This window comes from Mesocricetus auratus, unplaced genomic scaffold (assembly GCF_017639785.1).
Source record: "Mesocricetus auratus isolate SY011 unplaced genomic scaffold, BCM_Maur_2.0 Super-Scaffold_4256, whole genome shotgun sequence".
NCBI lineage: Eukaryota > Metazoa > Chordata > Mammalia > Rodentia > Cricetidae > Mesocricetus > Mesocricetus auratus.
Window position 1 is genome coordinate 99,804,542 of NW_024429182.1, and position 26,672 is coordinate 99,831,213.

The 26,672-nt window shown below is 36.3% G+C and overlaps 1 protein-coding gene across 14 annotated transcripts in view; it reads left to right on the forward strand.

The window, feature by feature from the left end:
* The window catches only part of Emsy (EMSY transcriptional repressor, BRCA2 interacting), a 75,515-nt gene that overhangs the window by 33,661 nt on the left and 15,182 nt on the right, over nt 1–26,672 (forward strand). For 13 of the 14 annotated variants that reach the window (XM_013116339.3, XM_013116338.3, XM_040758315.1 and 10 more), the window contains 5 exons: nt 4,196–4,345; nt 6,316–6,486; nt 13,997–14,133; nt 17,068–17,241; nt 17,825–18,023. In XM_013116339.3, the coding sequence (XP_012971793.1) occupies nt 4,196–4,345; nt 6,316–6,486; nt 13,997–14,133; nt 17,068–17,241; nt 17,825–18,023 (831 nt within the window). The remainder of the gene's footprint in view (nt 1–4,195; nt 4,346–6,315; nt 6,487–13,996; nt 14,134–17,067; nt 17,242–17,824; nt 18,024–26,672) is intronic. The other variant, XM_013116333.3, reaches the window with a different exon arrangement.

The following is a 26,672-nucleotide window of genomic DNA, read 5'->3' on the forward strand; positions in this document are numbered from 1 at the left end:
ATCTTTGTCCATGAGAGGTTTTTTTTTTTTTAATGTGTATATGTGGTGATTGTGTAGATCACATTCACATGTGAGTATGTGCAGATGTGTGTGTAGGTTTCTGTGTGCATGTATGCAAGTACAAGTCCATGTGGAGGCCAGAAGTTAATGATGGTGTCCTTGATTACTCTTCACCTCATAAGTTGAGGCAGGGATTCTCACTTGAACTCAATGCTTGCCAATTTGTTTAGTTTAGTTACCTGGCTTGTTCTGGGATCCCTTGTCTCCAACTCTTACCTCTAGAACACTGGGATTAAAGGCAGGAACACCACAGGTGCCTGGCATTTATGTGGATGCTGGGGATCTGAACTCAGTTTCTCAGATTATGTGCTGAGTCATCTCCCCCACCTTGGGGGATGTTGATATATAGTTGTCTTATAGTTATCTTTGCAGTGTCTTTGTCTAGTTTTTTTATCAAGGTATTACTGACCTCAGAATGAGTTTGAAGTGTTCCGTTTTCTAGAAGAGATTAGGGAAGATTGGTATTAATTCCATAAATACTTAATGAATCTGCTGGGCCTGGAGATTTCAGTTTGGGAGCATTTAAATTATGAACTCACTTTTTTTTTTTAATGGTAGGGAAACTATTTGGATTAACTGGTTCATTTTTGTCAAGTTTTGGCAGTTTATGATTTCTAAATTTACTCATTTTTAAGTTGTCAAAATGGATAGTTATCACTGTCAGTTCCTTATTATCCTTTACATGGCTACAAGGTCTGTACTAATGACCTTTTTCTTTGTCAGGCTTTTATTGATTTTCATTGTTATTGAGTTTTTAAAATTTTAATAAAGTTGCTTCATTAATCATTTTCTGTTATTTTTCAGTTTTAGGTGTCATTATTATTTTCCCCCCTTTCGTTTTGTTTTGCTCTTTTAGCTTCTTGAGACTGGAATGTGGATTATTGACTAAAGATCTTCTTTTCTATCCATTTAGCATTTAGTTCTACTATATATAACTATGTTTTGATAAATCCTTCTCAGCATTATTTTGTCAGCATTCTATGTATTTTTATATATTGTTATTTTCTTACAATTTTTGTTCTAAAACCTCCCCTGGAACTTCCTCTTTGATTTATTTATAATTATGCTATCTTCTTTCCAAATGTTTAAGAGTTTTTTTTGTTTGTTTGTTTGCTTGTGTCTGTTGTTGGGTTTTTCTCTTTATTTTTTTATTTTTGGTGGTCCTTTTGGTATTCATTTATTTCTAGTGGATTCTACTATGGATAGGAAATATTCTCTGAATTGTGAGGAGGATAAGCTGAAGTTCTGAAATGTCCTCTGGCTAAGAGCTATATTAAAGGGACCTTGCACTCCACGATTGTAGCAGCTTGGAGTAGAATCACCAACTTACTGAGTTGAGGGAGGAGAAAGAGAAAGGGTACTTTACGGCTCAGATGTCACAGAACTTGACTTCAACTTTTAGGTTTAGTTGGGTAGATGCTTCTTTGTTTGCTATTTGCCATAATCTCCCTTCGGAAGTGTCTCAGTTAGGGTTTCTGTTGCTGTAAAGAGACGCCATGACTATGGCAACTTTTATAAAGGAAAACATTTAATGGGATGACTTACAGTTTCAGAGGTTTAGTAAATTATCATGGTGGGACATGGCGGCATGCAGGCAGACATGGTGCTGGAGAAGCTTGATATGCAGGCTACAAGAAGTGGTTTGTCTCACTAGGTATTGCTTGAGCATATATGAGACTTCAAAGTCTGCCTCTAGTGACATATTTCCTCCAACAAGACCACACTTCCTAATGGTGCCACTCCCTTTGGGGGCCATTTTTTTTCAAACCACCACAGAGCATTCTCTTTTATTCCATTTTACTTTTATTTTATGTGTACATGTGTATATGTTCACATGTGCTGTGTGAGAGCAAATGTGTGTGCATGCATGTATGCCGTTGTGTGCATGTGGAAGTCAGAGTACCCCTTGCAGAAATGGGTTCTCTTTTTTCACCATGTGGGTCTTTGGGATGGAACTCAGGTGGTCAGACTTGATGTCAGATGTTTTACTTGTGGAGCCATCCTGTGGTTCCCAGAGCCTTTTAATGGTGGTTGTGTTAGTTCCATTATGTGGATTGGAGAGCTCCTTATGCCATCACACTAGGCCTGGCTCTCCAGAATGTTATAAGGTGCATTGAAATGACTGTCTCTTTGATGGCAGCTTTCTAGGCCTGCCGCTTTCAGAGAGGGTTGGAGTTGTTAAAAACTTATTTGGAAATTTGTTTATTTGACTTGGTCTCTTTTTCATGGTCAGTTTTGAGAAGTAATGTTTTCTTGAAATGTTATTAATTTGATCCAGATTATCAGTTGATTTGCATGGGACTGCATTGAATTATCCTTTGGTTTTGTGTATTTTTTTCCTTTGTGGTTATTTCTTGGAGCTTCTTTCTTCATGGGCATTATACAGGATTATGGTTTATCAGTAATACTAGAAATAATTTTTCTTGTATAATCTCACTGCTTATGGTTCATTATATTCAGAAGTATTTCCACAATACTTACTGAATTCTTGACATGTATTAGATACTTCTCAAATTTATTTAATCTTTATAATAACCTCATGAGGTATATTCCAATTGATTTTTATTTTATAGGTAAAAAATAGTCACGAGAGTTATTAGCCAATTATACCCAAATACTGTAATTTTAATTTCTTTCTTAGCTAAAGAAGTTTAGAATTACTTAAAGCTACTAAATACATAGATTTGTTTCTTTCCTTAATGTCTCATTTAAATCACCACCTGTATTAGTTATTTCCTTGTTGCTGTGACAAAAGCCACTTAGGAAAGAAAGGTTTCCTTTGACTTGAAGTTAGAAGGTCATGGTGGGGAAGTGATAGTGACAGGAGCTTGAGGCAACTGGTCACATTGAGTCTTCAGTGAGACAGAAGAGAATGGGCAATGCTACTGCTTGGTTCCTGTCTTTTTATTCAGTCTAGGATCAGAGTCCATGGAACAGTGTAGATCTTTTCCCTTCTAAACCTACTCTGGAAAATCCCTCCAGACATGCCCATGGTGGTTCTAAATTCTACCAAATTGACAGTCAAGATAAACTACCATACTACACCAAAAATAATGCAATTCTTAATTTGCTCTATGAGAGTGTTTTGTTTTATGTATTTTCTTTAAAAGATTCGTAGTGGAGAAATGGCACTAAAGTTTTCTTGTTTAGTTACCACCGATTTAGAAGTGTAGCTAGATCTCATACTTTTTAATGAATACTTTGTTTGGAAAGCCAGTGTAAACATCATAGCATTGTAAATATAAAAATTTTAAGATGTTAAAAAGTCCCAATATAACTTTCTTAACATTTTTATTGTATTTATTGCACATTGCCTGTGAGATATTTTTCACTTGAATATTTTATATAGATGCAATACTGATGTGGCCTTTTTTGGCATTCTATATTTAATAAAGTGAGTTATTAAAACTCTTCTCTTAGAAAGCTATTTTAGGACTTCAAGATATAGTTTAGTGGTAGAGCACTTGCCTAGCATGTGTGAATCCCTGGGTTCAACAGTACTAACAACAAGACAAGATTTTTAAGCTGGGCGTGGTGGCACACATCTGTAATACCAACACTCAGGAGGCAGTAGAATCTGTAGTTCCAGGCCAGGCTGGAGTACTCAGTGAGTTCCAGGCCAACCTTGGCTACCTAGTAAGACCCTATTTCAATACAAAACAAATGAAAGATGAGACAGCCATTTTAAAAAGTCAAACAAAAACTGTTCTTAGCCTATTAAGTTTTTATCAGCTTGTTATATCAGTTTGAGTCATGAAAAGTCTTTGTTGTTGAGAATCTGGAATGGCTGTGTAAACTGCTTTTGATGCCTTATGCTAGTCCCTTCTTCTCAAGTACTTGTATGGAACACATTATTTGCTTTTGCTAACTGATTTGAAAGTTTGCATGCACACCACCATAAATGAAAGTTCAGACTTAGTTTTCTTTAAGAAATCTGTTAATATTATAGCTGCATTCTTGAATTGGGAGAATTTAGGAAAGAGGAATTTGAGCAATGAAAGCTTAGAGTTTCATCAATGTTAAAAAAGCATCTCTGGAATAAGGCTCAATAAATATGTGTGACTGTTGCCCTATTGGGCTGAGTGACATTCTTTTAAAATTATTTTTACTGAGATTTATCTTTTTTCTTTCAAAGGTGTTAAAATCATCACACAGCAGGTTCAACCAAGTAAAATCTTACCCAAACCAGTGACTGCAACTCTACCCACCAGTAGCAATTCCCCTATTATGGTGGTTAGCAGTAATGGTGCAATTATGACAACTAAACTGGTAACTACTCCTACTGGTAAGTTTCACAAGCATCAGTCCATTCATTCATATGTCATCAAATAACTTCCCATCCAGCAGTGTATTGACATTGCACATTGAGAAATTAATGAGATAGTTCTTCAAAGAATTCTTTTTTATTTTGTTTTGAGACAGGGTCTGTGACCTAGAACTCTGTTACTGAGGATGACCTTGAAATTCATTCTTGATCCTCCTGTCCCCACCTCCTGAGTGCTGGGATTATAGGTGTGCGCCACCACACAAGTTTAACAGGTGCTTGGGGTCAAACCCAGGGTTTGGTGCATGCAAGGCAAGCACTTTACCAAACAGTTTTCAAAAGATCTTTCCTGATTCCCTCAATTCCTGAAATTAGCTCTCTCTGGTATATTTTTTTCGTAGTCCTCTGTTAGTTTTCTTTGTTGCAGTTACTCCAGTTTCTACTTATCTAGTTGTTTGTTGAGTTGTTTTATCCATATTAGACAATAAGCTTTATGGGATTAAGGTAACAAATATGTGTATTCACCATATGCAGGTGCAAAATTTGGATTTGTTGAATAATTGAAAACATGCCCAACTCACAGGGACATTACACATAAGAGTCCATGTTGCATTACAGTGTAGGTTAGGGTTGCCTAGACTGATGGAAGCTTGCCGTTGTTCCCGGATAGGAATGCAGTCAACCTGTGCTTGAGATGGTAACTATGAAGAACATTTTAAATTACCACCGTTGTGAACTCTGTAAATGTTAAATGATGTCAAGTCAGGAGCTAAGGAAACAGTTCCATATGTAAAAGCACTTGTTAAAATGCTTGTATAAGGACCTGAGTTCAGATCTCCAGAACCTTCTATATAAAAACTAGACCAATAGCAATACTGGGTCATGTTTTTGTGTTTATAGTGCAACAGTTTCTTTTTTTAAAACAGAAGCTGGAGTTGTTGTTGTTATAATTCAAAGCATTCAAACTTTATACTCCTGTACCATGCTTACTTTGCACTAGACTTTTTTTTTTCCAGATTCACATGTAGCCTATGATCAGACTAATTCTTCTTATGTTCCCCTGATGGTTGTAGTGGTTATTAGTTTTTAAAATAAGTGACTTCCTAACCTAAAAGTATTTTTTCTGAGGTGGGATATTTTGGAAATGTCTGTCACAGTGTTCTCTGAATCTCACTTTAGTTTAAGCAAGTGCCATCTCAGTCTTCTCCTTTTCCTCTTCATTTTCCCTGAGTCCGATCCTTCTTGGAGGACTAGTCTTTCTGAATTACTGGGTTTGTAAGAAACTGCAACAGACTCATCTGATTAGTTTTTAATTCTCTGAGAAAGAGAAAAGTTGTAGAAGTAGTAGGAAAGGGTATAAAATCTTCTGAGAGAGATATAAAGTTATATTTTTCTAATAGCTCAATTAAAGTTGAAGAAATATGCTAATAGAGATAATTTTAGTCTAAAAACTATTCCTGGCGATTCTTGGCAGTTTCTACTATGTCTCTTGTAAAATGATGGAATGAATCTTTAAAAGATTGAAATCTCTTTAGAGAGTAGCAGAGTATAAAACAAAAAAGTTTTAAAAATTTAGGTGAATAATATTGCCTTATTTGCTGAATGGTGACCTTGAGTTTGCTCTGGAACAACATCAAACAGACACAGAAACACCTACATTGTGTTGGTAGGAAGTGGTTACTTTTAAGCTTTGGCGTACAGCTAGTGGAAGAAAGATAGCAGTAGAAGGGGAGGGAGGGTTCTGCCTTTCCTTGGACGGGTTATTTGATACAACACATAAAATTTTATGTGTAAATTTAATTTGAGTCGACTTGGCATTGGTTCTTGCTATACACATTAAAAACTGGCTGTAAAATTGTAAATGAATGTCTTGACAACTTGAAGTTCCATTTTCAAGTGACATTGAATTATAGTGAAAATTTACAGTTATCATTCTTTTTATAAGTTAAAAATGTTGATAAACTTTTCTTTTCACTACTTTCTTCCAACAGGTACTCAGGCAACATACACCCGGCCAACAGTGAGCCCATCCTTAGGTCGAGTAGCTACAACCCCTGGAGCTGCAACCTATGTGAAAACTACCAGTGGGAGCATCATTACTGTGGTACCCAAATCCTTAGCTACCCTGGGAGGCAAGATAATTAGCAGTAATATTGTTTCTGGTAAGTATGGTAGAATATGTTAAAAGCATGGTGATTTTCAGTTAGAAGAAAAGTCATGTTTCTCTATGACAGAACTCTGTTAACACCAGTTTTTTCTTCAAAATTTGACACTTTGTTTTCAATTCTTATATATAGTGATTAAATACAGCTTTTATTAAGTCTACATTTTATATTTTTGGTTGTGAGCCTAGCCTTTAACTGCTGAGCCATCTCTCCAGCCCATTAAATCTAAATTTTAAAGAGCATTTAGTTTTAAGTCACAGTGCAAATATGGTTTATGTTTGCATAGTCATTTTTCATTTAAAAATAGTCTCACATTTGTTAACCTTTTTAGACTCTATAACTTAAGGTATTGTGCCAACTTTACACATGGAGATGTGAGGACTTAGAGGTCACATAAAGCTGTCCAATGCTTACAAAGAGGATAATGGAAGAATCTGTATTTGCATCTGAATATGTTTCAGGAACATAGTTTGGATTTTCAGTTTCTAATGTCACTTTAGCTTATTAAACATTAAATATTTGAAATCTTTGTTTTACACCATTTGCTGTTTGCTTTTTAAAAATATTTTACTGAGATAGTAAAACTAATTTTCTATTTATTGGAAGTATGTTGGAACAGTACCTGGTTTTTTTTTTTTTTTTTTAAAGATTTATTACATATACAGTGTTCTGCATACATGCCAGAAGTGGGCACTAGATTGAATTGTAGATGGCTGTGAGCCACCATGTGGTTGCTGGGAATTGAACTCAGGACCTCTGGAAGAGCAATCAGTGCTTTTAACCTCTGAGCCATCTCTCCAGTACCTGGTTTTTAATTGACTTGTTAATCTCTACAGATTTGGGTTACAGATTCTGAAATGGGATGTTAATGAGGCATTTGTTTTCTTTGAGTATTATTTTTAATTAAAATTATGTAAATGATCTGATTAAGCAAGCCTTGTGGACTTTAGCTGTCTACTATTTTTGTAGACTAGTCATGTTTTGTCTACTCTGGGTGAGTTGTTCTAACAGTAATTTGATGTTGCTGATAACCCAGAGAATAGGAAAAAGCAGAGCAGAGCATGGTGTTGGCATAAAGCTCTGTATTCAGAACTGTTAATTTTGGCTCCTCTCTTAAGTGTAAGTGAGAAAACCCAGTGTTTGCCAACCTGAGGAGGGTGAGATGAGGAGGGAGGGGATCACTGTGCCTTAGCTTTTTAGTGGCTATCTAAGTAACACAGTTAATACTCTAATTTATTATTTGGTAGTATTGTTAAATAGTATAAAGCTGTTGCTCAAACACATTTCAGAAAGTTGACTTCATTGAAAGGTAGCTTTTTATGACCTTGAACAGCTTTCTTACATGTATCTGATTTCATCGTACTGTTAGCTTGCAGGTGTGCCTGGATATCAGGAGGTTTCTTTTGGGACCTTATTCATTGTTTAGCTGCTTTGTGCTAGAGCAGAGTCATGTCAGTACACACATCCTAGAAGCAGAGGTTTGATCTGATGCATGCCTGCCTGCCTATCTACCTAACAAACAATATACACACACACACATACACACACACGCACGCATGCACGCATACTTACATACTCACTTTTATACTATCCTTTGTACTGAAGATGAAACTGCTCAGTGTTAGTTGCTATTTCAAGTGAATGGGTGGTTCAACATTCAATTATTAAAATTCTCCAGCTTTCCAGCACTGTAGGATATTTTGGCATAGAGTTAAAATAGTTCAACTTGGTGGCAAATACTTTTACATACTGAACCATCTTTCTGGCTCCCATTTCACAACCTTAAAAAAAATAGTGCCTTTTTACTTTTTATTCTTGCTTTCCTATGACATTGAGATTATAGCAATTTTAAAAATCTGTCAGCTCGTAACCTTATTGAAAAAAATTTAGATAATTTTCCACCTTCATCTATGAGCAGGTGGTAGGTTCTAATTTGTCTCTCCCTCATACAAATATTTTTTAAAAAATATTCTTAGACATTCAGCTGTAAGAATAGAGAACTTTTAAAACAAAAACAATTTCCTGTCATTGTGGGGATATTTAGAAAGGTACAAAGCAAAATTAAGACTATCTGTTTTGTGTAAATGTTCATATGTATAACTTAAATTTTAATTTTTTTATTAACAATTTATATATTTTCCCATATTGGTGATTGTATGTTGATCATCTCATGATTATGTAATATTCTCTTGTGGACCATAATTTAATCATATTCTCACTGTTGGGTGGTTTAATTGTTTGTAGGTGTGGGATTTTTGGCTTTTAGATTTTTTTCTTGTTTAGTTATTATAAATACTCCCATGGTGAACATATGTATTATTTGTGAAGCTCTTGCTTCCTTTGTATAAACACCTTAGAAAGCAGATTAAAATTTCCATGGTACTTTCTAAAAAAGTTGCATTTTTATTTTTATTAGAAGAAACAAATGGAAGCTGTTATTTATATGTGTATGTTTCAGATTTATATATATATATGTGTGTGTGTATATATAAAACGTTGAATTTTGACTGTAGAACTATACTCATTTTATGCAGAAGTTTGGTTCCTTCAGAGATGAATTAATTGTCTTAATTTTAAGGGCATTTTGAGGACCTGGGCAAGACTTGGTTATGGCTCTTTTAATCTTTCCAGTGTCTAGCAAGGAACTGTTGTTTGGGTACTTTTTGTTTATTTATTGTATTATTTTTTTGGCAAAACAACATAAAACATTACATAGAAACCAAGATAGAGTAATTTAAGAATCCGTGGATAAGCCGGGCGTTGGTGGCGCACGCCTTTAATCCCAGCACTCTGGAGGCAGAGGCAGGCGGATCTCTGTGAGTTCGAGGCTGGGCTGGACCGACAGCCTCCAAAACAATACAGAGAAACCCTGTCTCGTAAAACCAAAAAAAAAAAAAAAAAAAAAAAAAAAGAATCCTTGGATAGTAGGATCTAAGCCAAGAATTTTGTTATGTTAGATTACCATAGTATCCAAACTCTTCCCACCCTTAACCCATTGGAATGTCCAGTGAACACCTTCACTGAGCAGCACTCCTCAGTACTTCTCTCCTGTCCCATTCAGCATTGTATTTTGATTCAGGCTCTTGCTGAGTTTCTCACTTTGACTTAGAACTTCTGATCCTTCTGCTTTAGTCTTCTGAGTAGTGTAGGCTGACACCACCAAAGGCCTGGCTATAATAGTTTTGATATTTTTCATAGTTTGGGTTTCTGTTTGAGACAGTATCTCACTGTGTATTCCAGGCTGGCCTCACACCAGCTATATAGCCTAAGTTGTCTTTGAACTTGCAGTTCTTGTACCTCTGCAGTTTACAAGCACCCCCCCCCCAAAGAATCTTTGGAATTCATTATCATTATCAGAGAGCCCATTGTGATCCAAATGTGATGTACATTTTTAAGAATAGTCTCTGTTGATAGGTTCTCTGAAATGCCAGATTCTATGTGTGGTGCTGTGATACATAAACATGTACACTGGATTCAGTGTGTGCTCTAAAAAATGCTAAATGTGTCGGGAAGCAGAAGCACTGGGATCTCTGAGTTTGAGGCCAGCCTGGTCTGCAAAGTGAGTTCCAGGACATCCAGGGCTACATAGAGAAACCCTACCTGAAAAAACAGTAACAACAACAACATAAAGATTGGGGGCTAGAGAGATGGCTCAGTGGTTAAGAGCACTGGCTGCTCTTCCAGAGGACTCAGGTTCAATTTTCAGCACCCACATGGCAACTTACACCAGTCTGTAACTCTAGTTCTAGGGGATCCAACACCCTCACACAGGCAGGTAACCCGCCAGTGTACGTGTACACACACACACACACACACTCTCACACGCACACATGCATGCAATCACAAGGATTTATGGGCTTCATTTAAAATATCCACAGAAGGTAGATGTGGTGGCATACACCTTTAATTCCAGCACTTGGGAGGCAGAGACAGGTGGATTGCTGAGTTCAAGGCTAGCATGGTCTACAGAATAAGTTCCAGGACAGCCAGGACTAACAGAGAAATACTGTCTTGAAAAACCAAGGGAAAAAAAAGAATGCTAAAAGGGATACAGTTGAAGACCAGAGGTAGAACAGTTGTCTGGTATGAGCAAGGCTCTGGGCTTGGTTCCCAGAACTGAAAAATAAAAAAAAATTAAGAAAAACCAACTAAAGAAAAACAAGGATGCTAACCAGCTTGTTCGGGTTTTGTTGTATTATGAAAACTATAGGTCTACTACTATGAAAACCTAGCTATGGCTTTTTCTTTTTGAATGTGTAACATTTCTTTGCATAGATTTCTTCTTAGGTGAAACATGTACACTAGAATTTCAGACATTTAATACTGGTCATTCTAGAAAAGAATGATGTTCCATTTTAACACAATGTTATATTTGTTATTTCCTGTTAGCCTTTTTCTCCTGCTTTGCATTATTCATTCCCATACCCCATTCATTAAACTGGCAGACTTGATTTATGACTGTCTCATAAGTTGACAAACATTTATAGTGGCAGAGGTAGGTATTTTAGTACAAATAAATAAAACCAGTTGTTAAGCAAGTAATCTTAAAAAAAGAATGACCCTTATATTTCGGTGTTATTTAAGTATAGTTTATGTTTCTTTGAGGTCGTTTGTATAAAAACACTTTTCCATTATCAAATATTTGATAATTTTCCATTGTCTAAAAAGGCCTATATAATCATATATGAGGTATTAAAATTAATCAGGAAATAAAGTTGATTTAAATGAATAATGAATAGCTTGGTTCTTGTGGTTTATAATGACTCAGTTATTCACAGTACAGTTGAAAAAAAAAAACAATTGTAAAGCTAGTTGGTAGATACAAGTGCTTTCTTATGTACCTACTGAGTGGTACCTTGGACTGATGAGGTGTTGGGTAATAGCAAGTGTATTGTGAAGATTTATACAGGATTGCCCCAATTTAACAGAATTTTAAAATAATTCTTTAAACTTTTTTAGATTTATTATATTTTATGTATATGAGTATTTTGCCTGAATATATGCATGGGTGTGGGTGTGCGCGAGCATGTGTTCACTATGTACATGCCTGGTGCTCATGAAGTGGGATTATGGATGGTTATGAGACACTGTGTGGGTGCTGGGAACTGACCTCAGGTCCTCGGCAAGAACAACAAGCCCTTGACCTCTGCATCATCTCCCTGGCCCCTTCTGAATAAATAAATTTTAGAACTGGAACCTTGTTATTCTTGATATAAGATTATTTCATATAATAGTTAATTTGAAAATCTGGTAGGGGATTCAGTGGAAAATTATATAACTTTATGTAATATTTTTTAGAATATATTAGTCATATTTTTATTGAGTTCTTACTCTGTATTTAATCATTTACTGTACAGGCCTGTAGAAAAATGTAATCTGCCTGCATTTTTAGGCACAGAAAATTTTAGGAGCAAAAGTAAAATTGGGCATAATATGCTCAGTTTGAAATCAGCACACTGAGGGAAAGGTGTATATTGACCAATCTTAAAGTTTGTCAGAACTTTGAAAGTTCTACACAGGAGTTTGGGCTTTGTTGGATAAGTAGTGGAAAGCCTCTCAGTTCACTGTCATTTATGTTTCCTGTGTACAGGAGGAACTAATATGGTTAAATTGGTAGATTAAGGGCCTGAACCAGTATAAGCTGCTATTTTTGTTTGTTGGTTTTAATATTTATTGTGGGGGAAATGGGGAGCCTAGGTCAGAGGACAACTTGAAGGAGTTGGTTTTCTCCTACCCTGTGGGGCCTAAAGATTGAATTCAGTCATCAGGCATAGCTAGCAAATGACTTTACCTGCTGCACCATCCTGTCAGCTCACATGAAGGGTTGTGACATTTAAGAGAGAAAGTTGAAACTAGATATAGTTGGAATTAGGAATACTCTTTAAAACCAATTGAGCTGTTTCTTGGTGTAAAATATTTCATTTAGGATGCTGGATTTGGTATGCAATATAAACCTGTAAGACAAAGAAGCTTGAAATGGAGGAACAGCAGGGAAGCAGAGGAGAGCAGCATTGACTGCCCTTGCATGGATATCATTTTTAAAGAAGATATGTTACTGATGAGCTGAGATCATTCACACATAACAATTTCAAAGTACTTGCCACCCTCTGTTCTAAACACTGAGGCATCAAGGACCTGGAAAGGTCATATTTTGTTGGAAGGTACAGGGAGTCGAGACAAGACAGGAATCCAAGAAGTAGGCCTTCTAACTTGGACAATTAGACTACAGAGCATAAATTTGATAGTAGATTTGATAGTTGGGAGAGAAGCAGATTGTAGGGGAAAGGCCACTATATGTTTTTGTCAGTAGATTTATACACTTAGAAGTAGATCTTTTATCTATCTTATAGAAAATTAGGTTTGATCATGCCATTTTCTAACAAAAACTATTTTTGTTACTTCTTTATTCCCTTAGGTCACATCCCTGTCCTTCCCTTTCCCCCTCCTACTCCTGTAGTATTTCCCTTTCCACTTTGATGTCCCATGTGACCCTTTGCTCTTCCCTCATCCCCTTATTTTCTTGTATACAGGATCTAAGTATGAGGGAGAACATGATATGTTTGTTTTTCTGAGGCTCAGTTATCTCCTTTGTTATAATAAAAAAATAGATCTTAATGGCTGACAGCAGTTTTACCCTGAAAGTCTACTTCCTCCTTGCAATCTCTAGAGTTGTGCATACTTAGAAGCACATATTGAATGTCACTTGGTTTATATATCATTTGTTCACTTTTTTGTTTTATTAAAATTCATTTTTTGTAAGGTAGGGTCTTACTCTGTAGCACAAACTGGTTTAGAACTCACAGTCCTCCTGCCTTCACCTCTCAATGCTGGGATTACAGATGTTCACTACCATGCACGGCTGTTTTACGTCTTTTCATAACTTTTTTCTACTATTTAGTGAATTTTGATGTTTGCTTCTAATGTTCCTGTTTTGAAGAGCTTTTCTGTCATGCTGGCTACATAAATTTAATACTAGATTCAAGGGAAACACATGTCATAAAATTTTTGTTTAATTTTAACTTAGGAAAGAGTGTTGATAGAGAAATGGACAGTGATATTTTTAGATTTAGTATTTGTTGTGTAGGTCCTCAGATTTTCAAACGAGGATTGCTTTAAGACTTTCTTCTTGCTGGGCATGGTGGTGCATGCCTTTAATCCTAGCAGTTGGGAGACAGAGACAGAGTTGGACAGCTCCCTGAGTTCTAGGTCAGCCTGGTCTACATAGTGAAATCCAGGCCAGTTAGGGCTACATAGTAAAATCCTGTCTCAAAAACCTGAAAAACAAACAAACAAACAAACAAACAAAAAAAGGTCAATTATTAATATTTATCATTCTGGGGTAATTTAGAATTTATTGTTCCAAACCTTCATATATGTCCTTAGGACCACACTCATGTCACCTAATGATATTGTTTCGACATGTATTACTTGTATACATCATAAACAGGAACAACCAAATATCCACTAGTCCTTAACTCAGGCCTCCTTTTCTTCCTGCTTCTCTAAGGAACGACTACCAAAATCACTACAATCCCAATGACTTCCAAGCCCAATGTGATTGTTGTACAAAAGACTACAGGAAAAGGAACGACCATTCAAGGCCTCCCTGGCAAAAACGTTGTCACAACATTGCTAAATGCTGGAGTAAGTAAGACCTTGAATACACTCAGTAATCTACTAAGCATTTTTTATTTTTATGTGCTTTGGTGTTTGTCTACGTGTATGCCTGTTTGAGAGCGCTGGATCCTCTGGAACCAGAGTTACAGACGGTTGTGAGCTGTCACATGGGTGCTGGGAATTGAACCTGGGTCCTTTGGAAGAGCAGCTAGTGCTCTTAACCTCTGAGCCAGCCCTCCACTAAGCATTTTAAAGTCCATCTATACAAACATTTTTCTAAGAACATCAGAACCCCATAGTGGACAGGACAGCTTGATTCCCCAGTGCTGTGATAGAATAACCTTTATCATCAACTGATGCCATTTTTCACAGTAATCTAAAAACATATTGCTCATAGCTGCTCATAGCAGGTGACTTGTGACTATGGTTTGAATTCTTAGTTTCACTCAGATGGCGAATTCTACTGGCTTAGCTGCAGGAAGACATGGAACAATTTTATTCCTGCTTATGGCTTACAGATTAGCATTTGATCTAGGCTGGACCAAAAACAATTGAGTTCAAGATAAAATTGATAGATGGGGATTTGTTAGTTAAGGTTTGTTGCTTATTCATCCCCATCCTCCATTTTCTGAATTTTAGTCTCTGAAGGCAATTGTTAAGAGGTTTGAGTTAGACAGATTAGGCTTTGTGTCTCCCTATTGTAGTTTGACGTTGGATGGCTTATTTAACCATTGTAATTTTTTATTCATGTCAACATTGGGGTGATGATGGGTGTTTTGAAAGTGCTTAGAACAAGAACAATGCTTTAACACACATGGAACGTTCACAGTCATTGGCTCTTAACTGTATTTAAGTACTCAGACTTAGTAGCATCGTTACTTTTTTTGATCTCACTGGAAGACAGAGATCTTTCATTTAAGTATATCATAAAAGCTTATGCATTATAGTCTTTTATAATGCTGAAAGTGGTCCACATTAGGCCCTTTTGAATTTATATAGCAATTCAACAGGAAAGCCAGGATTCTGTAGACTTGGATTTATAAATGGTATAGCTGTGTGGTGGTGGCTCACATCTGTAATTCCAGCACTTGGGAGGCAGAGACAGGCAGATCTCTCAGTTCCAGGCCAGCCTGGTCTACAAAGCAAATTCCAGGATAGCCAGAACTGTTAACCCAGAGAAACCCCTGCCTTGAACCCTCACTACCCCAAAGATTATGTTTTTTGCTATGGAAGATGTAAGATTCCTGTGTGAATTTTGTTCAGTAGATGCTTGAACAGCAGTTTGGCAGGAAATGCTAATAAAACGAGTGGATCAATCTATGGGACCATTACCATCCTCACACAGAGCATTTGTTTATACTCCCTTCCTGCATCTGTTCAGGCCAACTGCACATGAGAAGAACTTTCTCAGATGACAGACATCCTGCAAGCTGGTTTTGTTTGGGTCACAGTGCTTGGGCAGGCTGTCAAGCCATTTACAGATCAGCATGCCACATACTTGCAAACTAGTGGCTATTAGAGGACCAATCAGAGCTCTTTCTGGGAATACTGCTGCAAACAGTATGCTAGAGTTGAAATAACTACCCGATTGGAGACATCCTTTGGATAATTGTAGTTGATACTTAGGTTTATAATTTTTAGGCTCAGATTTAGGCTGAATTTTCAATGGTTGCTTTTTATATAGCTGGTTGCTTTCAGCTTACCAACTGCTGAGTTTGAAAGCTACACATCTATAATGATGATAGCTAAAAATTAAGAAAACTGCTGACTTTTATGAATTGTAATTTAAAAGTTATTAATAAAATTACTGTGTTTGAATCCAGTTCAGTTAAATTAAAATAAAATTGTGCTGAGATTAAAGCTATGACCAGAAAATGGAACTTCAGAAGAAAACAAAGGGTTGAGGATGTGGATTAGTGGTAGAGCATGCACACCTAGCATGTATCAAGCCCTGGGTGTACACGCACACACACACACACACACACACACACACACACACACACACACACACACACACACACACGAGAGAGAGAGAGAGAGAGAGAGAGAGAGAGAGAGAGAGACAGACAGACAGACAGACAGACAGACAGACAGACAGAATAGAGCAGGTGAAAATTCAGAAAGTGGTGAAAGGTTAATGGCCTTGAATCTGTAATAGACTACTACAGTAGTATTAGTAACATACTAGTTAAACATGAGAAATGCTTTAAGTTTTCTTCCTCCTTTCCTCCATATAATCTTAGAAAGAATGTTACTATCTTTGCTCTTTTCATCTTTCCCATACTTATTTATGCAGACATTCTGCTGTATACCTTTATAATTTCATATATGCCCAACTTATATATGTTTATCTGCTGATACACTATATAGTTTTCTATTACATAAATATTCACTTCAAGTATATTAAAAAGTAAAAATGAGTTTCAGAGATGACCTACAATTTTAATTCTCAGACATAACAATTGTTAACATTTTAGTATATGTTCTTCCAGAAATACAGCTATCCTATGAATGGATAGTATAATAAGTTCTTAGATGTGATTTTTAAAAAAACTTACCCAACAGAAATAATTTTTCTTTTTTGGCTACAAAGTTGGTCAGATGACTTGTAATATTATTTCAACTATGTCCAGGATTTTTTTTTCTTTTCTTTTTTTTCTTTTATTTTCCAGTTTAAATTTAGATAAGAAACAAGGTTGCTTCACAAGTCAGTTCCAGGTCCCTCTCCCTTTCCCTCCCCTCCTCCCGTGCCCTCCCTGTCCAGGATTTTTTAATCACTTAGAAATCATGTACTAAAAAAAAAAAGAAAGAAATCATGTACTTTGATGCATAATCTACAGTCCTTTTCCCATTCCAGCAATATTTTTCTGTGCTTTTTCAGTAAAAGGACCGTTTGTTTGGTTTTTTTAAAATTATTTAAATGCATATAAATCTCTTAAATAATGGTTGACTTCAATTTAGGGAGAAAAGACTCTTCAGACAGTGCCAACTGGAGCAAAGCCAGCTATCATTACTGCTACAAGACCCATCACCAAGATGATTGTAACACAGCCCAAAGGAATAGGTTCCACAGTCCAGCCAGCAGCTAAAATCATCCCAACAAAAATTGTCTATGGACAGCAAGGGAAAACACAGGTATGCTGTAAGAAGTTGTAACTTTTCTTGACTTTTGAATATTTAAAATTCCCAGGTAGAAACTTTATTCCCTTTTCTTTCCTCTAGAAGACCAGAGTTTCATTCTATGTACCCACTTTGGGAAGGTCACAAACATTTTTAACTCTAGCTCCAGAGAATTCAAAACCCTCTTCTGGTCTCTGAGGGTACCCATGTACATACACAGACACATTGAAAAACAAAAGAAAAAATCATGGCAGTTGCAGTTTGGTGTGTCCCATTTAAAATATTGTATATAGCTTAGTTCTCATTCATCTGTGGATTGAATTACTCTTTGGTAAGCAATACTGGACCCAAAGCCTAATAATAAATATACATAATGGTAATTTCTGTATCTGGAAAATGACCTATCAGTTTAGCTTTTCTTGTTTGATTCTTTTTGAGATAGGATTTCATTCTAGCCAGAGCTGTCTTTAAATTTGCTAGTCTTCCAGCCTCTCCCAAGTGCTGGGGTTATTGGCATAAACTACCATGCCTGGCTAGTTTAGCATTTTAAACAGTGCTCTGAAATTTCATCTGGACATGTTTCTGATTTTTTTTCTAGGTTCTCATTAAACCCAAACCAGTGACATTTCAAGCTACAGTTGTTAGTGAACAAACAAGGCAGCTGGTAACAGAAACATTACAGCAAGCATCGAGGGTAGCAGAGGCTGGTAATTCATCTGCTCAGGAAGGAAAAGAAGAACCACAGGGTTACACAGACAGTAGTTCCTCTTCCACAGAATCCTCCCAGAGTTCCCAAGGTAAGACTTACTGTACTTCTGATTACGTAAATACTGATGACAGCGTGCCTCAGTTCTGAAACAGCTGTTACTTCTAGGGATTCTAAACCAGACTTATATGCTGTAGTTCTTTTGATTTGGTTTGATTTCTTTACCTGTTTAATAAGTGAAATGAGATTTTATTTTTGATATTGCTTACCATTCTTACCTCATGTCACATGTTCATCAAATCACTGGTAGATTTTTAGATGATGGTTTTTATCAGGGAGGCAGTGATGAGCCAGGCAGAACTGTAGTTTCCAGATGGTAACTTTTTTTCCTCTTTGGTTTGGGTAAGTAGAAGAAATGCATAAGAAAAGGAATGTGTTTTTAAAATTGATTATTGCTGAACCTTGAGAAAGAGTCATTGTGGCCAAAGAGAGGTATAAGTGGGTCACTGTACATCCCAGTTTGTATGGAGTCTTAGTTTATGTTTGTTGTTCTGCGTAAGTTATGAATATCATTTCTTTAACTCTCAAAAGTATTTCAAATGGTAATTAGCAGTTATCCCAAATATTAGAATCTGAACACCACAGCATGAGATAATTTCAGTATTGTTGTCATTATGACATTTTTTTCTAGGAAGTCTCTTATAAGATACATACAAGATCCACTTGAAACTCTTTGTTTTCTGTTCATGTCAATTATCCTGACTGCCCTTGGTGGGTGCTACAAGCTGAGGAGCCTGTCTGCAATACTTGAGCGGGGAGTGTCTTGATTTAAGAGTTTGTATTTGTGGGAGGAGGGGAAAGACACATCAATCTTACAGATGAGATCCGTGTCTAAACATGATATCCATATATGTTTCATATAAACCTTATACACTTAGCCTGAAGGTAGGTTTACAATTTTTTTTCCTTTTTTTTTCCTGCACCTGTGTTCTAACTGTGACCATCATGTGAGGTCAGGTGTGGGATTTTCTGCTAGTAGTGTTACTTTGCTTAGAAAGATTCAGATTGTGGAGCATTTTGATTTAGAGTTTTTCAGCCAATGTTATGTCTTTGCTTATGAACTTTGGTGCATCTAAGCAAAAATGCCCTTCTTTCCTCCTAGTCCTTGTTCCTCTCTTCCTTCTCCTACTGCATCACCCTTGCTGATATGCCTGCTGCTTTTCTTTTTTTAAGCACTGTTAGAAAGCACATCTTTTCATACTATATACGTCATTATTTTTAATTCTTCAGTGATGCCTTCACATTCATTTTACATAGTTTACATTGCTGCATGCTATTTGTTGACAATTATTTGTTGGTTTGTGCTATGTACTAAGAATTATGTTAGACCCTATAAATGTTGAGTAAAATATGTGCCAAGAACTGTGTTAGACCCTATGAAAATTGAATAAAATACAGTTCTTGCCTTTTCCCCCACTTCCCATTAAAGATAATGGTTTCATATAGTTCAGTCAGGCTTCTAACTCTTTAGCTGAGAATGGTCTTGAATTTCTGATCTTCCTGCCTTCTTCTTCCAAGTGCTGGGATTATAGGTGTGTACCACCACACCTGGCCAGTTCTTGTGCTGTAGGAGCCTAAAATTTAGACTAGGAAATTAAAAAAAAATTCATATACAATTACAGCATACAAATGTTTGTTAGTAATGAACAAAACTGTGCCAAAGGCTAAAAGTCCACACTCCAACAAAATGAGAAACTTTCATTCACAAAGCAAATAGACTTTAAAATGGTCTTTGAAAGCTTATTTGTTAAAAATAAGCTGTTGATTTCAGTTAACAATACAGAACTTATTTTAGAAAGTGGATAGTTTTCCTCAGCCTGTTATTAGGGATAGTAATATTTTGCAAGTCATTTTACTAATCCTCATTTTATCTTTCTGCTGATTGTGAATCATTACAATGTGTGACTCATTACTAATCATTCCTATTTGTTTATCTTTTGTTCTATTTGCTCAGTTGGTTATTTCATTTTTTAAAAATTTTATTCTTTATGCGTATGAGTGTTTTGCCTACATGTATGTCTGCGCACCAATGTGCCTGCCTGGTTCTGGAAGAGGCCAGAAGAGGGCATCAAATCTTCAGGGACTAGAGTTCCAGACAGTTGTGAGCTGCCATGTGGTTGCTGGGACTCAAACCCAGGTCCTCTGAAAGAGCAGCCAGTATTCTTAACCACTGAGCTATTTCTCCAACCCTGGCTTTATTTTTGAATTTTAATTTTTGGTTCTGAGGATGAAACCTATAGCCTTGTACTTGCCTAAACATCTACGCTGCCACTGAACAATACTCACAGCCTTGCATTATTGCTTTTGTCTCTAGTTTCTTTTCTGGTATGTTCATTATATGTGTGTACAATTTTAAATTTTTTAGCCAGTTAAAAGCAGTTATAGGTACCAAGTTCTTTTACCTCTAAATTACATTTTTAGGTTTCTATTTGTTATGGGTTATGCTTTTTACAACTAAATTACAATTATCAAAGTCAAGAAATTTAATGTTATTTATAATTCATGTAGACATAGTACCAAATGATAAATGATGTTCTTTATTGCTTTGTCTCCTAGTCCTACATTCCAACTCAGGGTCACACATTATGCTCAACTGTGTACATGCAATTATCACATTATTGTCATCATCTTCCTTTTCTTTTTCCTCCTTCTTCTTTCTCCTCTTGTCACTGTATAACCCTGACTAGCCTGGAACTTGATATGTAGATCAGGCTTACCATGAACTAAAAATATCTGCTTGTCTCTTCCTCCTGAGTGCTAGGATTAAAGACCTTGCCCTCCTTTTTAGTTTTTTGAGATAGGATCTCATTTCATAGCCCAGGCTAGCCTGAAACTCATGGAGATCTTTTCGTCTGAGCCTCCCAAGTGCTGGAATTAAATGTATGAACCATCACTTCTGATACCATCATTCTTTATTTTCTTTTGGCCTAGATAGTCTCTTTGTCCCCATTTTCCCCTGTGACTATGACATTTTTGAAGAGTTTAGGTGAGTTACTTTGTAGACTTTTAATTGACTAGGTTTTGTCTGATGCTTCCTCACAATTTGTTTCAGTAGTAATTGCACAGGCCGATGATGTTTCTCAACTTCATCAGGAGACATATGATGTCCATTGACCACACTGATGAGATAAACAGTGGTCACTTGGTTTAGCATGATTGCTTCTAGTTTTCTCCATTGTGAAGTTAACATATTCCTCTTTGAGGTTGATAGTGATTTGGGAGGAGGCACTCTGAGACTATAAATATAGTGTTCCTCATTAATTGCTTATCTAAAAATTTAGCATCTGTAGATGATTTTCTGAAATTCATTATTCTTTGTTCTAAGGAAGAATCAGACTCTCTCTCTCTCTCTTTTTTTTTCCCCCTTCAAAAGTCCTTTTCAAGGGTTTTTCCTATATGTGCTTGGAATAAGGATGCTTTATTTTAGGGGAATCCCTTGATTTTATTTGTAGTTTCTAAGGTTCCTTCTTGGTATACTCATCCCCACAAGGCCACATATCTAATTTCTGAACTGTTTCTTCACAGGTAGAGTAGAAGAAGCCTTGGACATCTCACCACACTGCATTATACTTCTGATATTTCTTTTTTAATGTTAATCTCTTTGTTTTGTACTTTTTATTATTGTGTTCTTCTCTGTTAGTGTCTCAAGGATAATAATAACAACCAGGGAATGATTAAGCTTCATGCATAAACTCATTTTAATTGCCTCATTCCAACTATTGTTTCCTCTTGGCAGTTTCTCCTAACTATGAAGGAGTTCTAGACTGTTGCTTGGATACTGATAGACAGTGAGTTAACTAAGACTGTTAGTTAGATCAAGGACATTTTTGCCTAGGTCCCTCACTGAAAATTACCATATGTTTTCTGAAGCTACTGTGTTTTTTTTTTTCCTTCCTAAATGGTTCTTCTATTTTTCCTTTCTTCCTTGTAAAGGGTATCCTTTCTGGTTTTCAGGTTTTTAAGAAGTATCATTATGTTTTCAGTTATATCCAGCTTTACCTTTTGGGGGGTTTGGTTGGTTTGTTTTTGTTTTTGTTTTTCTTTGGTTTTTCGAGATAAGGTTTCTTTGTGTAGCCCTGGCTGTTCTGAAACTTGCTCTGTAGACCAGGCTGGCCTGAGAGATCTTCCTGCCTATGTCTCCTGAGTGCTGGGACTAAAAATGTGCACCACCACCTCCCATCTATAAGGTTTAAGGTTGATTAAATGCAAGATTATATTAAACAAACCAGAAGAGATCAAGGAGATGAATTCAGAGTAGAGATTTAAAGAAACTGAACATGCAACAAATATGAAAATAAATGTTGTGAAGGCATTGTTTCTGGCCTTATTTTTCCTTAAGATTTATGATCTTTGGAGTTCAGAGTGAAGATGATTTTTTAAAAATTTGGTTATATAAAATGTACTTTTGCATAATTTCATTAGCTAATTTATTCAGTAATTTATGTCATTAAAGATGATAATTAGGATATATAATATACATAGGAAAATGTTCCCCAGTGTTTTTGACTACAGAACTCATTTTTACAGAAAAATTTGTGGAATTCATCTTCCTACAACATTGGGGCAATGCTTCAGAGGGAAGGTTTATATTGTAACATAGAAGGAATATAAACAACTTGGGTTTAGCTTAGAAGAGATGGCTTAGGGAGGTCAGACATCTGGGAATCATTTTTCTGTGAGGAAGGATTGGTGAGATGGGTTGGCTAGGAGTGGTCAGGGAACTGTTAGTGATGTGGAGGTCTGTGATACAGATTGAAGGAAGTAAATTGGTCTTTATGGATATGTGGACAGATAACAGTACTGTTGTAGAAATCACAGGAAGACCATTTTTACTTTATGTAAGAAAACTATATCACAGCTGTAGAAGCAGAAATGAAAAGGAACTGTTAGGATGCAGTGGATTCTTTGATGACACTTGCATGTGGGACTTGTGTAGGGTGGATGATAACAATGACCCTTAAGTTCCCTTCTCACTGAGATGTCTTAAGATTATGAAAGTACGATAGAGATAAATTATGATAAAGACAGGAGATATTCTTCCATAAAGATGCCTATTTGCCTTTGAATATAATACTAAAGTATGGATTTCTGGTATCTAACATGTAGTAGACATCTAATAAATAATTGTTGAATAACCTGTAAGAGAAATTTGCAGCAGGCAATGTTGGGGCATCCATCTTCGACATATAGGCCTAGACTATCTGACAGACATTTCTGAGAACAGGCAATTTTGAAGGACTATCCTACCTTGTCTTGGCAAAGTTCGGTGGTCACTTTGTTTTGTATTCTGTTTGTCTAATTTAGACATGCTGTCAGCAGTTGAGGCAAGGGTAGTTTCTTGTCTGTATGGCAAGCTTTTGCAACAAAGAATGTAAATTCCATATGGAGGATCTTTGATGCCCATAATCTTCTCTGAAGTAGATTGGTGCTGTCAGGATCAGACCTATTTCATTGTCATGGTTATTAAACATCTTAAATTCCGTATTCTATATTTTTTGAAGTGTTTGAAGACCATCTATCTAAATATATCTGTTTAACCTTGAAAACATAACTAATATTGACTACAAGTTTGCTTATTATAGATGACTAAAAACTAACTTGTAATTCTTAATTGTACATTATATTTTAAAATGAACTGGATAAGCACAATACCCCAAACAAGATTAGAAGTGTACATATAGTATAACAAACATAACCTTAAATTAGTATTAGTAAACCAAAATCCATACCAATGTAAAATATTTTGAGATTAATAGTTGCATTTTGGATTAGAGAAGACTGTATAATCAAACCTTTTTATCTCATCATTTCTGTATTATAGCACCCTTTTTTCCTTCAGAAAGAGATCCTTGAATCTATCTCCTTGATTTAGCTTTTATTCTGACCATGACCAATAACAGCTTGTAACCAACCCCCTAAAAGATGACAAACATCCATAACCCATTCCCTGGGAATGTGGATGTTATGTTCTCTATACTGCTCCCTGTTTTCTGGGGGCACTACCATCTTTGGGAGACCCCGAAATCAGGAAAATAGTCAAGTTTTGACAGGAGTAGTCAGTGAGGCTGGACCATCTCAGCCAACAGTTTAAAAACTGTTCTGTATCCAGAACTCTGAGGAAACTGCAGCAGAGGCACTCTGAGAGGCTGGATCACCTAGGCCACCCGTTTTCATTGGTATCTAGTCCTCTTGTTCTGAAAATACATAAACTTTCAATTAATGTAAGGTAACTTACATTAATACAAGTATACACTGTGCATTGTACACAGGTGAACCAAAGATGACTTTTTTTTGTGTTTTTTGTTTGTTTGTTTGTTTGTTTGAGCAGGTAAAATATAAATCATCTATCCTACAGCGTTTAAATGTATTTTTTTATGTCTGTTGCCGGGATTTTCAGGGAATCTTCCTCGGTCAGACCCTGATGGTTTTCAACTCTGTATGAACAGCCTAGCCTTTTCTGTGGGAACAAAAGTATAACCTCTTCCCCAAAGCAACATATATTTTGACTTCCATTTTAAAGTCAAGACTTTTAAAATATAAAGGTTGGTTTAATTCAGCAACCTCCATAATCCAGTGTCTCTCAGCAGCCATCACTTGTTTATTAGCAATCAATTTTTTTAATATTTATGAATTTATTATATATATGGTGCTCTGCTTGCATGTATTCCTAGACACCAGAAGAGGGTACCAGATCTCATTATAAATGGTTGTGAACCACCATATGGTTGCTGGGAATTGAACTCAGAACCAATGCTCTTAACTGCTGAGCCATCTCTCCAGCCTCAACAATCAAGCACTTTAAAGTCAATAAAATACCATAAAGGATACAGACTCCTCATGTATTTTCTATCTTTATATGACTTTTTAAAAAATATTACTTTACTGTTTCTTTAAAGACTTTGCTATTTTTAAACTATTTATTTTTCTATGACTGTCTATACCACTGCTCAGCTTAGCTCATGGAGAGCTGGCGACTGGCTCCACTCCCCTCAATTCTCTGAGAGCCTAGCCTTATGGCAGAGGTACCTGTGGGAACTATGTTTATCATCTCAGCTGTGGGAAGTTTCTGGGTCCATGCTGCTATAGGTGCTTCTACCTAGTCTCATGGCATTGAGTAGGTTGCTGTCTGCTGCTCATAAATCCCATACAAGTGCTCCGTGTCAGGGTCTCTAAAAAGAGCAATGCCTCTCTTTTTTGCTAGAACCAAGCCTACCTGAGAGAGCATGGTCACCAGGAAGCTGCATTTTGCTTTGTGTTTCAAACATTTCTTTAAAAAAAGCTTTCTCAGGCTTTATGTTTGATTTTGCATGGACTCACGTTGGGTGGCATTTGTAGGCTTAATTTTTCTGTCCTGCCTACCAGCTCCCAAATAACCACATGGAGACTTGTTATTTAATTATAAAAGCTTGGCTGACAGCTTAGGCTTGTTACTAACCATCTGTTACAATTTAAATTAACCCGTATTTATCAGTCTGCATGTTGCCACATAACTTGTGGCATTTACTTGTCCTTTTGTACATCTTGCCTCCTTTCCATCTCACTGGTGACTCTATCCTTCTTTTCAGAGTTCTCTCTTTCTGGCTTTTCTTCCTGTACCTCTTTCTGCCTAGCTATTGGCCATTTAGCTCTTTATTAAATCAATGAGAGCAACACATCTTCACAGTGTACAAAAAGATTGTTTCACAACATAGTCTTGTGCTCATCATTCTTAATTTTAAGAGCTTAAGTTATATAAAGTAGTGTTTCCCTAGTATAATCAGTTCTGGAGTTAAAATTTTGCATATTGGGACACTAGGACTGTATCTCAGTTGAAAAAGTACTTGTCTGGTATATATGAAGGCCTGGGCTCCATCCCCAGAACTGTATAAAGAACAAAGTGATATATACCTACAAATCCCAGCACTTGGGAGATGGAAGCAGGAGGTTCAAGAGGCCAAGATCATTTTGACTGAATGAGACCCTATCTCTAAATAAACAAGGTTTCTTGCATGTCTTCTTAGAATATGTGAAGAAAAATTTTGTTCTTCACATGGCCTTTGGCATTGTAGACTAACTGCTGGTCTTTCATGTGGTTTGAAGCTTAATAGGAATTGTATGCCTCTGGTGTGATGTTTTCTATTTAGGATTTTGTTTGTTTGTTTGTTTGTTTGTTTTTGCCTTGGGGTAGTCTGTTTTGTTTTTTAAAGATGAGGGTCTCATATAGTTGAATCTGATCTCAAACCCTATATCTCTTATTTAACCTCTCATATTCTGGGCTTACAGACCTGTACTACCACACTTGACCTGTTTAATGCTAATTAAACATTCTGAACCTCTTGTATATTATTTCCTTCAGGAAAGTTGTTTCATTAGAAGGATTGTTCCCTTGCTCCAGTATTTTTGGACAGCCTTCTGACTTTTTTAAAGGGTGAACCTCCATGCCTTCTTTTTTTTTTTTTTTGTATTTTTGATCCACCAGATGGCTTTTCTGATGCTTTAACTAAGGAACACAATGAAAAGCAGCCTCAGCCTCTTTCCTTGTTTTAATCATTTGATGTTTATCCCTGGATGTGAAACTATCTATTTTTATTTCTCCCATTACAATGTCTAGATCTGAGCATTAGGGATCTATCCTTGTATCCTCTCCATTTTCTTATTTAGTGTCTTAGACAAAGTGCTCCAACCTGTTTGTTTTATGGAA